Genomic DNA, 13,883 nt, shown 5'->3' with positions numbered 1-13,883 from the left:
GTGAAAACAAACATGCTGCTTCTCTGTTGTGTATGGAAGAAGTCTTAAGCTACCCAGTAGCTGTCATTCTAACTGGTGCATTTACTTCCTTCTCACTGAACCTGATCTGTTGCTGCTTTCACCTTAATTTTAGTGAGCTGTCTGGCCCAGGGGAGTGAGCCTGCATGAGGCTAAGCAGCTGAGACCTTACCTCAGACATTGTGATTTGTCTAGTGTGAGGATTGAGGTGGAGTAAGGAGGCTGATTTTAAAGATGTGACCTTTTAAAGAAATGTGTAGTGTACACATTTGTACAAATTTGCTGTTTTATCATTAAGTGCTTTGTTAGAAAAATAGCATAGTTTTTCACATATTTTATTATTTAGAAATTGAAAAGATTTTCTGAAACCTTTTTTTTTTTTTTTTTTGAAAATCAAATAGTGGTTTAGTGAGGAGAATGAATAATAAGAAACTCCACAAAACTGATATATTAATTACCCATTCAGGTTCCTTCAGTGAGTTGATTATTTTCTTTATTTTATCATCTAAAGGAAGAATAATTTTGGTTTTGTTAGGAATTTGATGAATTTGCCTATATATGATAGTTCAGAATGTGACTTCTTAGATGTTCTGCTCAAAGCAGATGTGATCAAGATGACCTTTTTTTTGGTACCAGCAATCTTCAGCTCCTTAACTCTTGTCATTATCATTCCTCTTTCTTCTATTTTTTTTCGGCTCTGTGAATATTTACTTTTAATATAACTACAGTGGTTTATAATATCAAGTTTCAAGTGTTTAGCTGCAGATTCTTTTACATTATAGGTTACTATGAGCTATTGCTGATCCTGCTATTGCAGTTCCCTGTACTATACAGTAGGCCCCTGTTTATTTTAATATATAATGGTATGTATCTTTTAATCCCTGTATATATGCCCAAGAGTGGGGTTGCAGGATTATGTGGTAGCTCTGTTTTTAGGGTGATGTTTGTTTAATTTTTATTAGAGTATAATTGCTTTACAATGTGTTACTTTCTATTGTATAGCACAGTGACTCAGCTAGACATACACATGTATCCCTTTTTTGGATTTCCTTCCCATTTAAGTCACCACAGAGCATTGAGTAGAGTTCCCTGTGCTATATAATAGGTTCTCATTAGTTATCTACTTTATACCAATCTGCTGCTGCTGCTGCTAAGTTGCTTCAGTCGTGTTGGACTCTGTGCGACCCCATAGACAGCAGCCCATCAGGCTCCTCTGTCCCTGGGATTCTCCAGGCAAGAACACTGGAGTGGGTTGCCATTTTTATACCAATCTACATAGTATCAATAGTGTATCTATGTCAGTCCTAATCCCCCAGATCATCCCATCCCCATCCCCCTTTGCTGTGCATAGGTTTGTTTTCTATATCTTTGTTTCTATTTCTACTTTGCGAGTAAATTCATTTGTATCATTTTTCTAGATTGGGCATATAAACTATACTATATATTTGTTTTTCTTTGACCTCACTGTATGACAGTCTGGGTTCATGCAAGTATCTCCCTCTCGCAATTATTGTTTGTAGATTTTTTTGATGATGGCCATTCTGACAGGTGTGAGGTGATACCTCATTGTAGTTTTGATTTGCATTTCTCTAACAATTAGTGAGGTTGAGCATCTTTTCATGTGTCTGTTGCCCACCTGTATGTCTTTGGAGAAATGCCTGTTTAGGTCTTCTGCCTGTTTTTTGATTGGATTTTTTTTTTTTTATATTGAGTTGCATGAGTTGTTTGTATGTTTTAGAAATTAAGTGCTTGTACATTCTTTCTCGGTTTGTAAGGTGTCTCTGTTTATGGAAAAACTTTTAAATTTTGAGTTAATGTTAGAGAAAAGTTGTAAAAATACTAGAGTTGTATCTTTCATTCTACTCACCCTACATTTCCCATAACTGTAACTGTAGAACATCTATCAAGGATAAGAAATGGACATCGATCCAATAATAACTAAATGACAGACCACATTTGAACTTTGTTAGTTCATCCTTTTTCTCTTCTAGGATTCCACTTTGTGTTTAGTTGTTAACTTTGTTTTGGTGTCTTTGAATCTGTAACAGATCCTCAGTTTTCCCTCTGTTAATGACTTTTTGAAAAGAACTGATTATTTTTTAGACTGCCCTTTAGTTTGGTTTTGCTCCCCTGGTAACTCAGTTGGTAAAGAATCTCCCTGCAATGCAGGAGACCCTGGTTCAATTCCTGGGTTGGGAAGATCCCTGGAGAGGGGATAGGCTACCCACTCCAGTATTCTTGGGCTTCCCTAGTGGCGCAGCTGGTAAAGAAGCCCTCTGCAGTGTGGGAGACCTGGGTTCGATCCCAGATTGGGAAGATCCCCTGGAGAAGGGAAACAGCTACCCTCTCCAGTATTCTGGCCTGGAGAATTCCTTAGACTGTATGGTCACAAAGAGTTGGACACAACTGAGCGACTTGCACGTTCTTTAGTTTGGTTTCTGTTGTGTTTTCATCACTGGGATGAGATGGTGCATTTTTGGCAAGAATACTATAAAATATTTGATATCATGTTGTACACCATGTCAAGGAGTTCATAATGTGATACATCCTACTGTTGGTAATGTTTACTTTGGTTACAACGATGTTCTCTCCTGGAAAGTTATTATATTTCTAATTTATAAATATTTTGGAGGAGAAGATTTGAGGCTGTGCTAATCATGTTAATCCTCAAGCACTCACCCACCAGTTTTATCCTCTCTGGGTGGATCTTCATCTGCAGCAATTGGTGGAGTTTGCTTGATGGTAATTCTGTAGCCCCCTTTCCTTCCACATTTTTTTTTCTTTCTTTTCTTCCTTTTTTTTTTTTCACATTTGTTAATTGAAGTTCCACTCTTAACAAAGAGCTGTCCCTTTCCCATTTTCATATTTGATTACATCATATGGATTCATGGGTTATTTTATGGGTTAAAAATCTATTATTATCATTATTTTGTTGCTCAAGTTATTCCAGATTTGTCCTCTAGAAACTCTTTGCTGCTGATTCCTGTGTTCTCTTGACAAATTCCCATAACTTTTTGAGCAGTCCTTTCATTTCTAATGCTGCATGATACTCCAGGTTCATCCTGAATTTTCTCTGACCCAACCCTGCAGCCAACCCCTTCTCTGAGAAATTCTAGTTTGTTTTACTAGAGACCAGTATTTAAAAGTTACAGTCTCTGTGCTAGCCGTGCTCATTGCTGTTGGGCTTTTCGTGCTGCTAGGCTCTCAGCAGACAGCTGGGAAGTAGGGGTGTATGTGTGGATCTACAGGATTCTTTTTCTTCTTTATCTGTCTACATGTGTATTTAAACCATGGGTTTATACTGATACCTCAGAGTCTGGTCTCATGTCATACAGTTCAGTTTATTCTCCTTCCTTTTCTTATTTATAGCAATAGAAACCCACCTCTGATTATCTTCAGTGCATTTATTCACTCCTAGTGTACACACAAAGCAGTTTGCTTTTTTTACTCATCCCTCTCTCTAGGACTTGAGTGTGTGGAGGATAATGTACCATAAAGCAGGACTGGTGCACAGAGAACACTCAGAAATACCACTTCCCCATCTCTGCGGCCCCTTTCCCTTCCCTTTCTACCTGGAAAAAGTTTTGAAAGGTCTTTTATCCATCTTCAGTCACTAGAAAATGTCAGCGTAAGAAGTTTTATTGCCAATAACTGGAAAGCACTGATTTTTTGGGGAGTGCTGTAACTATCCCTTCGTGTACCTATAATGGTTAATGGTGACTTAATTAGCTGATATTCTTTCACTTGGATCTTAGGACAGCAGCAAATAGGCAATTTATCTGTAAACTTAAACTTTGATCAACCAGAAAAATTCTAGGTCTGCTTACATCTTTTTTCTAGCTCTTGATATTTTTAAATCCTATCCATCTCATCAAACAGTATCTGATGTCTCCTAAATTCTCAGCCAAGGAGTGTACACAACAAAGTATTAGAAAATTTAGCTGAAGTTGAAATAGCAGAGTGTTGGATGTTTTGTTACTTTCAGTTGAGGTTGAGAGGTTCAGTTGAGGTTCAGTTGCTGCTGGTTACTTGGATCTTTATTTTTAGTTCTTACACTTAAGTGGGTTCTTATCTTGTATTTGTGAGGTTTGCTGAATTCCTGATGCTCTTCATTTGACTTCAGATTTAACTTTTTTATTATCTCTTGAACAGGACATCTCTGTTTTGAAAGTTTGCATAACAGCCCTTCAGATCAATCCAAATGTTTTTTTTCCCCACTTTTTAGCACGTACACTAGTCTCTTTCTTTTTACTTCATTTGTGTAGCAGTGATCACATTTGAAATTAAATGCTTAACTGAAGGTCAAAGGGGCTTCCCTGGTGGCTCAGCAGTAAAGAACCTGCATGCAAGATAGGAGACACAGGTTCCATCCCTGGTGCGAGAAGATCCCCTGGAGGAGGGCCTGGCTACCCACTCCAGTATGCTTGCCTGGAGCATTCGAAGGACAGAGGAGCCTGGCAGGCTACAGTCCATGGGGTCGCAAAGAGTTGGACTCAACTGAACAACAACAAGAAAAGGTCAAAGAAGGATGGGGGCATCTGTTTTATTCACTAAAACTTAGGCTATACTTCATAAGTTTCTGGCTCACCTTATCTCAATAGGTGATCTTGCTTCCTATTTTTATTTTGGATGGAAGGCCGAAAAAAAAAGAGAGAAACCCAACACTTCATAGCGGAGGAGAATTCAGAAACAATTGAGTGCAGCAGCTCTGCTCAGAGAGGAAAAAGCCCAGTAGCAGCCACCGGAGTGTGACTGCTGTTTACTGCCTGGTTTTCCTAGTGAGGACCACGGTCGTCAGCAAAGAATGCTCAGTGTGCTTTATTTAAGAGATGGCCCTGAATAAACTATTTTAAATACATGTTTGACATGGAAAGATCCAACAGTTTAAAAATACATGAAAATTGTATTCTTTTATGATATCTTGATTTTTCTATTTTGTCATCTTTTCTGGACAGTTGTTCAGTCTCTCAGCTGTGTCCAACTCTTTGCGACCCCATGGACTGCATGCAGCACTCCAAGTTTCCCTGTCCTTCACTATCAAGAGACATTTTTGTGTGAGTTCCTTGCTGGCTGTTCCTTCTCAAGTCTCTGTGGTTCTTGCTTTTTCCCCTTGGAGTACTCATGTTGCACAGGGTCAGCTTAGTGCTTTGGTAATTGGAGCTTTCCCCTTGGGTTCAGAACTACTTTGTAGATTACTCCTAGATTCTTATCTATGCCAGATCTCCTGTATCCACCGGCCTACTGCCTATCTCTGCTTCAGTATTCCACAGGCACCTCAACTTAAAGGGGACTAAAACTGAATTCGTCATCTCTTCTGGTTTTTTCATGCAGCTGTCCAATTCAGAAGCCTCTCACCATCATCTTTAGCTCCTCTTCCTTCACTTCCACTTTCTAATTGATCTCCCTGCCTCAACTCTGTCTTCCATGTCACGGTGTCAGAATGGGTCCTTAGTATCTTTCCGCTGAGCTCGCTGTTGCTAGCCTGACATCACAAGGCCTTTGGTGTACTGCTCCAGTGGCTCTTTTACCCGCATGGCAGCAGCTCTGTGTGCGGCAGCAGCAGCCTATTGACATGCTGATTCCTCTCTGGAACCATCTTTTCCCACTTTCTTCCCTGGTCATCCTTCAAGCCTAAACTCAAATGTTGCTGTCTTGGGGACTCAGTCTCCTATCTTCTCAGCAAGCCTTGTCCTCTCCACCTGCTGTGGCACCTCATATGCACCATTTATCTAGTGTTCTAAACCTTCTCCTTGAGCCCCTGAGGAAGAGAGGGTTCTATTCTTGACCTCCACAGCACTTAGCATCAAAGTCTGGATTGAATAAATGAATGGATTGTTTTAAAATTACAGCCATAAGGATGGTAGGTTTTGACTGGTTGTATGTCTCAGTTAATGTTAAGGAGTTAAGATTTTTCCTACATTTGGGGAACACTGACTTTTAATTTAGTCCATCCTGGATTTGGTCTTCTCCCAGATATAGGTCGTCATGATCTGTGGCTCAGATCATAAACTCCTTATTGCAAAATTCAGACTTAAATTGAAGCGAGTAGGGAAAACCACTGGACCATTCAGGTATGAACTAAATCAAATCCCCTATGATTATACAGTGGAAGTGACAAATAGACTCAAGGGATTAGATCTCATAGACAGAGTGCCTAAAGAACTCTGGACAGAGGTTTGTGACACTGTATAGAATGCAGTGATCAAAACCATCCCCAAGAAAAAGAAATGCAAAAAGGCAAAATGGTTGTCTGAGAAGGCCTTACAAATAGCTGAGAAAAGAGACACGAAAGGCAAAGGCGAAAGGGAAAGATATAAGCATCTGAATGCAGAGTTCCATAGAATAGCCAGGATAGATAAGAAAGCCTTCCTAAGTGAACAATGCAAAGAAATAGAAGAAAACAATAGAATGGGAAAGACTAGCGATCTCTCAAGAAAATTAGAGATACTCAGGGAACATTTCATGCAACCATGGGCATAATAAAGGATGGAGATGGTATGAACCTAACAAAAGCAGAAGTTATTAAGAAGTGGTGGCAAGAACACACAGAAGAACTATACAAAAAAGATCTTAATGACCCAGGTAACCACGATGGTGTGCTCGCTCACCTAGAACCAGACATCCTGGAGTGCGAAGTCAAATGGGCCTTAAGAAGCCTCACTATGAACAAAGCGAGTGAAGGTGATGAAATTCCAGCTGAGCTATTTCAGATCCTAAAAGATGATGCTGTTAAAATGCTACAGTCAGTGTGCCAGCAAATTTGGAAAACTCAGCAGTCACAACAGTTCTGGAAAAGGTCAGTTTTCTTTCCAGTCCCAAAGAAGGGCAATACCAAAGAACGTTCAAACTACCACACGGTTGCACTCATTTCACAAGCTAGCAAGGTAATGCTGAAAATCCTTCAAGCTAGGCTTCAATAGTACGTGAACCAAGAACTTCCAGATGTACAAGCTGGATTTAGAAAAGGCAGAGGAATCAAACCAGAGAGCAAATTGCCAACATCTGTTGGATCATAGAAAAAAGCAAGAGAATTCCAGAAAAACATCTACTTCTGTTTCATTGACTATGCTGAAACCTTTGACTGTGTGGATCACAACAATCTGTGGAAAATTCTTCAAGAGATGGGACTACCAGACCACCTGACCTGCCTCTTGACAAACCTGTATGCAGGTCAAGAAGCAACAGATAGAGCTGGACAAAGAAATGGTTCCAAATTTGGAAAAGAGTGTGTCAAGGCTGTATATTGTTACCCTGCTTATTTACCTTATAGCAGAGTGCATCATGTGAAATGTGAGACTGGATGAAGCTCAGGCTGGAATCAAGATTGCCAGGAGAAATATCAATAACCTCAGATTGCAGATGACACCACCCTTAATGGCAGAAAGCAAAGAGGAACTAAAGAGCCTCTTGATGAAGGTGAAAGAAGGGAGTGAAAAAGCTGGCTTAAAAGTCAACATTCAAAAAACTAAGATCATGGCATCCGGTCCCATCACTTTGTGGCAAATAGATGGGGAAACAATGGAAACAGCAACAGACTTTATTTTCTTGGGCTCTGAAATCACTGCAGATGGTGACTGTAGCCATGAAGCTAAAAGACACTTGCTCCTTGGAAGAAAAGCTATGATCAACATAGACAGTGTATTAAAAAGCAGAGACATTACTTTACCAACAGAGGTCTGTATAGTCAAAGATACAGTTTTTCCAGTAGTCATGTATGGATTTGAGAGTTGGACCATAAAGAAGGCTGAGAGCTTAAGAATTGATGCTTTTGAGCTTTGGTGTTGGAGAAGACTCTTTGAGAGTACCTTGGATGGCAAGGAGATCAAACCAGTCCATCCTAAGGAAATCAACTCTGAATATTCATTGGAAGGACTGATGCTGAAGCTCCAGTACTTTGGCTACCTGATGCAAAGAGCTGACTCACTGGAAAAGACCCTGGTACTGGGAAGGATTGAAGGCAGAAGGAGAAGGGGCCAACAGAGGATGAGGTGGTTGGATGGCATCACTGACTCAATGGACACGAGTTTGAGCATCTTCTGGGAGTTCGTGAAGGACAGGGAAGCCTGGTGTGCTGCAGTCCTTGGGATCGCAAAGAGTCAGACACGACTTAGTGATTGAACAACAACAACAGATATAGGTTCTCCTTGTCCTGTCCATTCTTGTAACTTCCTGTCTTTCCACCACTTGGAATCTGCTGAAAGGACAGTGAAGCCGCCTAAAATTAGGATCTGAAGTTTTGGCAGGAAGCCCTTCACAGTTGGTGATCTGAGTAGTATCTTTGCCAGCTGGAGCTTAGAACAAAGAAACCAAACAAACTCTTAGCACTTTCTGAAATGCAGCTTTTTGCTCCTTCAGAAATTGGGATTCTGGTCAGTGGATGCTGATTTTGAAGTTGTGTGTAGAACTCAGAGCCCAGTGGCCAAGAGTGTCGCTGTTCTTGATGCCCACACTGGTTACCTAATTAATGAATTTGCAGCCTGTTTGGAATTGGAATTACAGCCTAGTAGGATTTTGGAGCTACACAGGGCTTTCTCCTTGAGTTGATGTATCCCATTCCCTAAATGGGGAACACTAAGGTTATTTACCTATTTAATGGCAGACTTGGGTTCTGATCTTGGTGTTCATGGCCTCTTCATTTTCTGTTTAACAGCATGTTTCAGAATTACAGGGGTGATAGTACTGGAGTCATTCTTATTGGAGCAACACTTTGTTACTTGTGGTCTCCCCACAAGCCTGAATATTTGGGGAATGAGACTCTTTACCAGAAAATCCTTGTGCGACTTACACAATTATGCATTTGTTTTTTTCCAGTAAGAAAAATGATGAGTAGTAAGCAATTTTATAATAAGGATGATGTTTTTAAATTACTTATTTGAGTAAGTAGTAGATGAACTTAGCAGAACACTATTAAGTGAGAAGTGCTCACAGTGAAAATAAATTTTCCTGCCTGCCTGCCCCAGTTTCTTTTTCTCTACCCTAGAGGAGACAATCCTGGAGTGGAGAAAATCCCTTTCCTTCTTTTTCTAAAGTATCAACATTTCTGAAGTACCAAATTTAGTAGTACTAAAAATGCTTTATTTCAGTTTTAGCCTTCATAAAACTGAGTGACTTACTTTAAGAATCTGCTCTCCCCACCCCTCAGCATTTTATGGTCAAATAGAGCAAAGTGGAAAGAATTACAGTGAGGACTTGAATCTCATCAGCTAAGAGTCTACCGTTGTACTTCACTCACTATATTTGTATTCTCACATATCTGTGTTTTCATCCACTCACCTCTCAGTGCCTTCAGAAGTCCTCATAAAATCTGCCTAGTTAGATAGCAGTGGATAGTTTCGCTGCTTTTGCCAGTGACATGAAGCCAGAGGCCTGAGAGTGGAGAGACATGGCATGGTCAGTGGTTTAAACTGGGGATGCTCGTGTGCCTCTGTGTATTTGAAACGATAAGGATGAGCCGGGCGTAACAGCCTATGTTATAGATTTCCTTGGTTTAGTGTGTAGGCTAAGAGCCTAACTGAACATCCTTTTGCATATTTCATTCTCTGTTGGCCCTGTCTTGTTCACTGGTCTCCCTCTGGTGAATTGAGCTGTGTTCGGCTTTATCAGAGAAGTGAGCTGCTGTGTTACCCATTCTGGGGAATCCATTGAGTTGGTTGAGGTGTGTGCTTTTCTGAAGAAACATACTAATTTTGATTAAAATGCTGAGAACCATTGTTTTAGAATTCTTATTTTTCCCCTTATGTGAAATAATCGAAATTTCTCTTATTGTACTCATCTAGAAGCTTGTTCCGGAGAAGGCAATGGCACCCCACTCCAGTACTTTGCCTGGAAAATCCCAGGGATGGAGGAGCCTGGTCGGCTGCAGTCCATGGGGTCGCTAAGAGTCGGGCACGACTGAGCGACTTTACTTTCACTTTTCACTTTCATGCATTGGAGAAGGAAATGGCAACCCGCTCCAGTGTTCTTGCCTGGAAATCCCAGGGACAGAGGAGACTAGTGGGCTGCCATCTATGGGGTCGCACAGAGTCAGACACGACTGAAGCGACTTAGCAGCAGCAGCTTGTACATTAAGACGTTATTGTATAAACCCCTTTCTAACAGTAATTTTTATAAGTAACGTAGTCTTTTAAATATTACTTGATTTTTCCTAAAAGCAAAGTTAAAAATAGACATTTGAAGTTCAAAGTGGGATCTAATGAATGTGTCTTAAAATATTTGGCAATTTATTCTGATTGGGAATGGAGAAAGAAAAGAAAAAAAAACGTAATGAAGAGATACCCCATCGTCCCCTCACTTTGAAGATGATCATGTTAACATTCTGTATATCCTTTTATAGATCCTTTGTCTTCCTATTCATGTTTAAACTTTTCTCTGTTTGAAAGTGATCCTGTTAAAAATGAGGGTAACAGTATACAAGCTGTTTCAGAATTTACTTTTCCTCCCTTCACATTAAATGAATTTTCTCATCTGATTTATATTCTTTTACAAAATGAAAAGCTATGTGCCATTCAAACTATATGCAGGACAATAAATTTTCATTCCAAAGGTTATGTTATGGAGATTCTCTCCTGGTATAAGATCACTTTCAGTTTGCCCTTGTTAGGAAAGGATTTGAAAGCAGTGCTGCTGATTAAAGAAGTGGATCCAGGCATGATGAGCTTAGAGCCGTGCAAGCAATTCTTATTTTTCATAAGTCAGCTAAGCTTGGACAAACTGGCAGTTGCAGATTATTTTTATAATGTGTAATTTAGTAGGACTCTTTCTGTTTAGCAGAATTACTCCTATCATCACTGTGTCACATTGATGGAGGAATTTTTTAAAATATATGGGTCTTGGTCATTTTTTTAAAAAACAAAACAGCTTTGTTTCCAGTAGAGGTCTCATTAAAAGGAGGTTTTGCTGCACTTGACTGCAAGATTGAAACAAAACGTTAGTGGACAGTTCTTATCTATGGGAGGGGACAGAGGGATCCTTTCTTTGCCTCTCTTGTTCATCTGGCAGGAAAGGTAATCTAGTGGCTCTGAATTTAGGGAAGTGGGCTTTCTTTATAGGGATTCATTTTCTCAGGGGGCATTAATATTCGATTAAATTTGCTGTGGAAAGAAGTGGGCCCACAGCCCCATGGTGGATACCTTCTCATGATGCTCATGACAGCAGTGTGCTAGCAAAGCTCACCTGTGGCACAGACGTCGAGAACACGGGGTGACAGCGACGGCCTGGCAGCGTCATGCTCAGCGTTCTCCCTTCCACCCTACCTTTGGATAACTCTGGAAAGCCTTTAGACAAATTGTCAATGTCTATATATATTCAGCAACCCCAGCTGCAGAGAATGATAACATTAAAAGAGATTGAATTACTTTAAACTTCCAAGAGCAATGAACCCAGTTTATAAGAAATTTACTCTAAATTCCTTAGTGCCCATCCTTTAAATAGTGATTTATTTCCCTCTTCAGTAAAAGCTGTGACAGAAGAACCTGAATTATACGGACGTTTGAGCAACAGCAGCTCTGGGCGCTCGCATCACTTATTTTACCCAGGGATTCTTTGAGAGGGGTGGAATTGTTTGTTCTTTTGGTATGGGCTTGTGTGCATGATATGTATACTAGAAAAGCCCCACCCTTTTTTTTCTTTAGAGTAATAAACAAAACGTGAAGATAATTCTGTAGTAAAATGAAACTAGGTTGAGCAGTAGTGTTTCAGCTGATACTGAAGCAACCACTGACCAAACCTATGAAGCAACCACTGACCAAACCTATCGAATGGTCTTAATCTGTTTTCCTGTAATATGTATATTTATAAATACTGAATTCAGAGGTATTTGTCGTTTCCTTTCTTTGCACAATGTAAGGAAAGCTTTTAAATGTTTTTATGTTGTTAGATACTTTAAAAATGCTGTTCTAACTTCTGTCACTGTTAACTTGCAGAATTAGCTTGAACACTGATTTCAGCTGGCCTGAAGTGAGTGTTGAGTGGCGTTTGTCCAAATTAAGTTAAAACAAAGGAAGTTCCTGTGTATACTTTCCTGTCTCTTACAACAAAAACAGAAGCAAGCAAAAAACTTCTGTAATTATTAAGCGCTCTTCAGAGTACCTAATATTAAAAGTATGGATTTTGGTATTTTACTGTGCTAAATTGTTTGCTAGAGGTTCTCATCTACTTTATGAAAGACATTCTCTTAAAAGATAACTGTTTTTCTTTTCCTCTGTCAGAACACAACAATGGAGGAAACAGCTATATGGGAACAACACACGGTGACACTTCACAGGGTGAGTTCTGTTGAGTAAATAATCTGCGAGTAACTCAGGATCCTGGCAGTTTCTGAAAACAATAGAGGAAAGCCAGATGTCAGGAAGCCAGAAGAAAGGGGAAGAACTTTTCTATAATCCTTTGTTTAAAATCAGAGTTGCAATAAATTCTTTATTAAGGTCAAAAGTGAGCATGATTACTTTTTCATATATCCTTTCGGTTGTTATTTGTATATTGCTGTTTTCAGTCATGACTTAAGAAATCAAGTGGTTTATATTTTAAGTTTTGAGTGATCAGATAAAAGACACCGTATGCTGGTGTAAATGTGTAAACTGTTTTAGTGTTTCTGAGTATATAAGTATGTATTGTAAGCTTGGGGTTTAAAATTGAACAAGGTCATGCAAGTAATAAAATCTTAAAAGATATTCCTTGTTTTGAAACATGTAGAACCAAGCTGTTGCTTAAGCAATTGCAGATGGTCAGAGAGCAAATTACAGTGATCTGGGTAAGATTAAGAACTTTGTGGTACTTCCCTGGAGGTTGAGTGGTTAAGACTCTGCACTTCCACTGCAGAGGGCATGGGTTCAATCCCTGGTCAGGGAACTTAAGATATCACATGCCGTGTTGCTCTAGAACTAGATGGAAAATTCTGAAATGAGAATTAAGTAAATGATAGCTTTAAAATACTTAAGTTAAAAGAAAAAAGTAAGAGCTTTGTCTGAAATGAACCTGTTTGGAATTTGAATTCTAGCACTGCCTGCTTCCCTTTAGAAATGAGCACGCATGATCCAACTCACTTCTAAAACTTCGGTTTCCACAGGTGTAAAATGTGGCCGATGCCGCCTAATAGTACTTGGCATAAAGTCATGCTGCCCATAGGTCTCCCTTTTCCTCCCTCTGAAGAGAGCTGATTGTGGATTCCCCTTCTCCCTGGAGAATGTGCAGAAAGAGATGAGAGAACAGACAGACGTTTTACACATACTGTTTCTACCCGCTGTGTCCATTACTAGCAAGTTAGAGAGGGGGGATGTCATGTTCCTAAATCGCGATCTTGTGAATCTTTGAATCTGCACATGATAGGCAATGGGTAAATTCAGTTCAGTTCAGTTGCTCAATCATGTCTGACTCTTTGCGACCCCATGGACTGCAGCACGCTGGGCTTGCCTGTCCATCACCAACTCCCGGAGTTTACTCAAACTCATGTCCGTCGTGTTGGTGATACCATCCAACCATTTCATCCTCTGTTGGCCCCTTCTCCTCCCACCTTCAATCTTTCCCAGCATCAGGGTCTTTTCCAATGAGTTGGTTCTTCACATCAGAGGCCAAAATATTGGAGTTTCAGCTTCAGCATCAGTCCTTCCAGTGAATATTTGGGACTGATTTCCTTTAAGATTGACTGGTTGGATCTCCTTGCAGTCCTAGGGACCCTAACAGTTCAAAAGCATTGATTCTTTGGTCAGCTTTCTTTATAGCCCAACTCTCACATCCATACATGACTACTGGAAAAACTGTAGCTTTGACTAGATGGACCTTTGTTGATAAAGTAATGTCTCTGCTTTTTAATATGCTGTCTAAGATGGTCATAGCTTTTCTTTGCAAGGAGCAAGTGTCTTTTAATTTCA

At 39.9% G+C, this 13,883-nt stretch overlaps 1 protein-coding gene across 7 annotated transcripts in view; it reads left to right on the top strand.

Moving 5' to 3' along the window:
• TJP1 (tight junction protein 1) overlaps positions 1 to 13,883 on the top strand; it is a 260,747-nt gene that overhangs the window by 163,506 nt on the left and 83,358 nt on the right. For all 7 annotated transcript variants that reach the window (XM_055555709.1, XM_055555705.1, XM_055555704.1 and 4 more), the window contains one exon: positions 12,225 to 12,281. In XM_055555709.1, the coding sequence (XP_055411684.1) occupies positions 12,225 to 12,281 (57 nt within the window). The remainder of the gene's footprint in view (positions 1 to 12,224; positions 12,282 to 13,883) is intronic.

This window comes from Bubalus kerabau, chromosome 19, assembly GCF_029407905.1.
Source record: "Bubalus kerabau isolate K-KA32 ecotype Philippines breed swamp buffalo chromosome 19, PCC_UOA_SB_1v2, whole genome shotgun sequence".
Taxonomy (NCBI): domain Eukaryota; kingdom Metazoa; phylum Chordata; class Mammalia; order Artiodactyla; family Bovidae; genus Bubalus; species Bubalus kerabau.
Note: the sequence above shows the minus strand (reverse complement) of the source record. Positions and strands in the feature narration are given on the sequence as shown.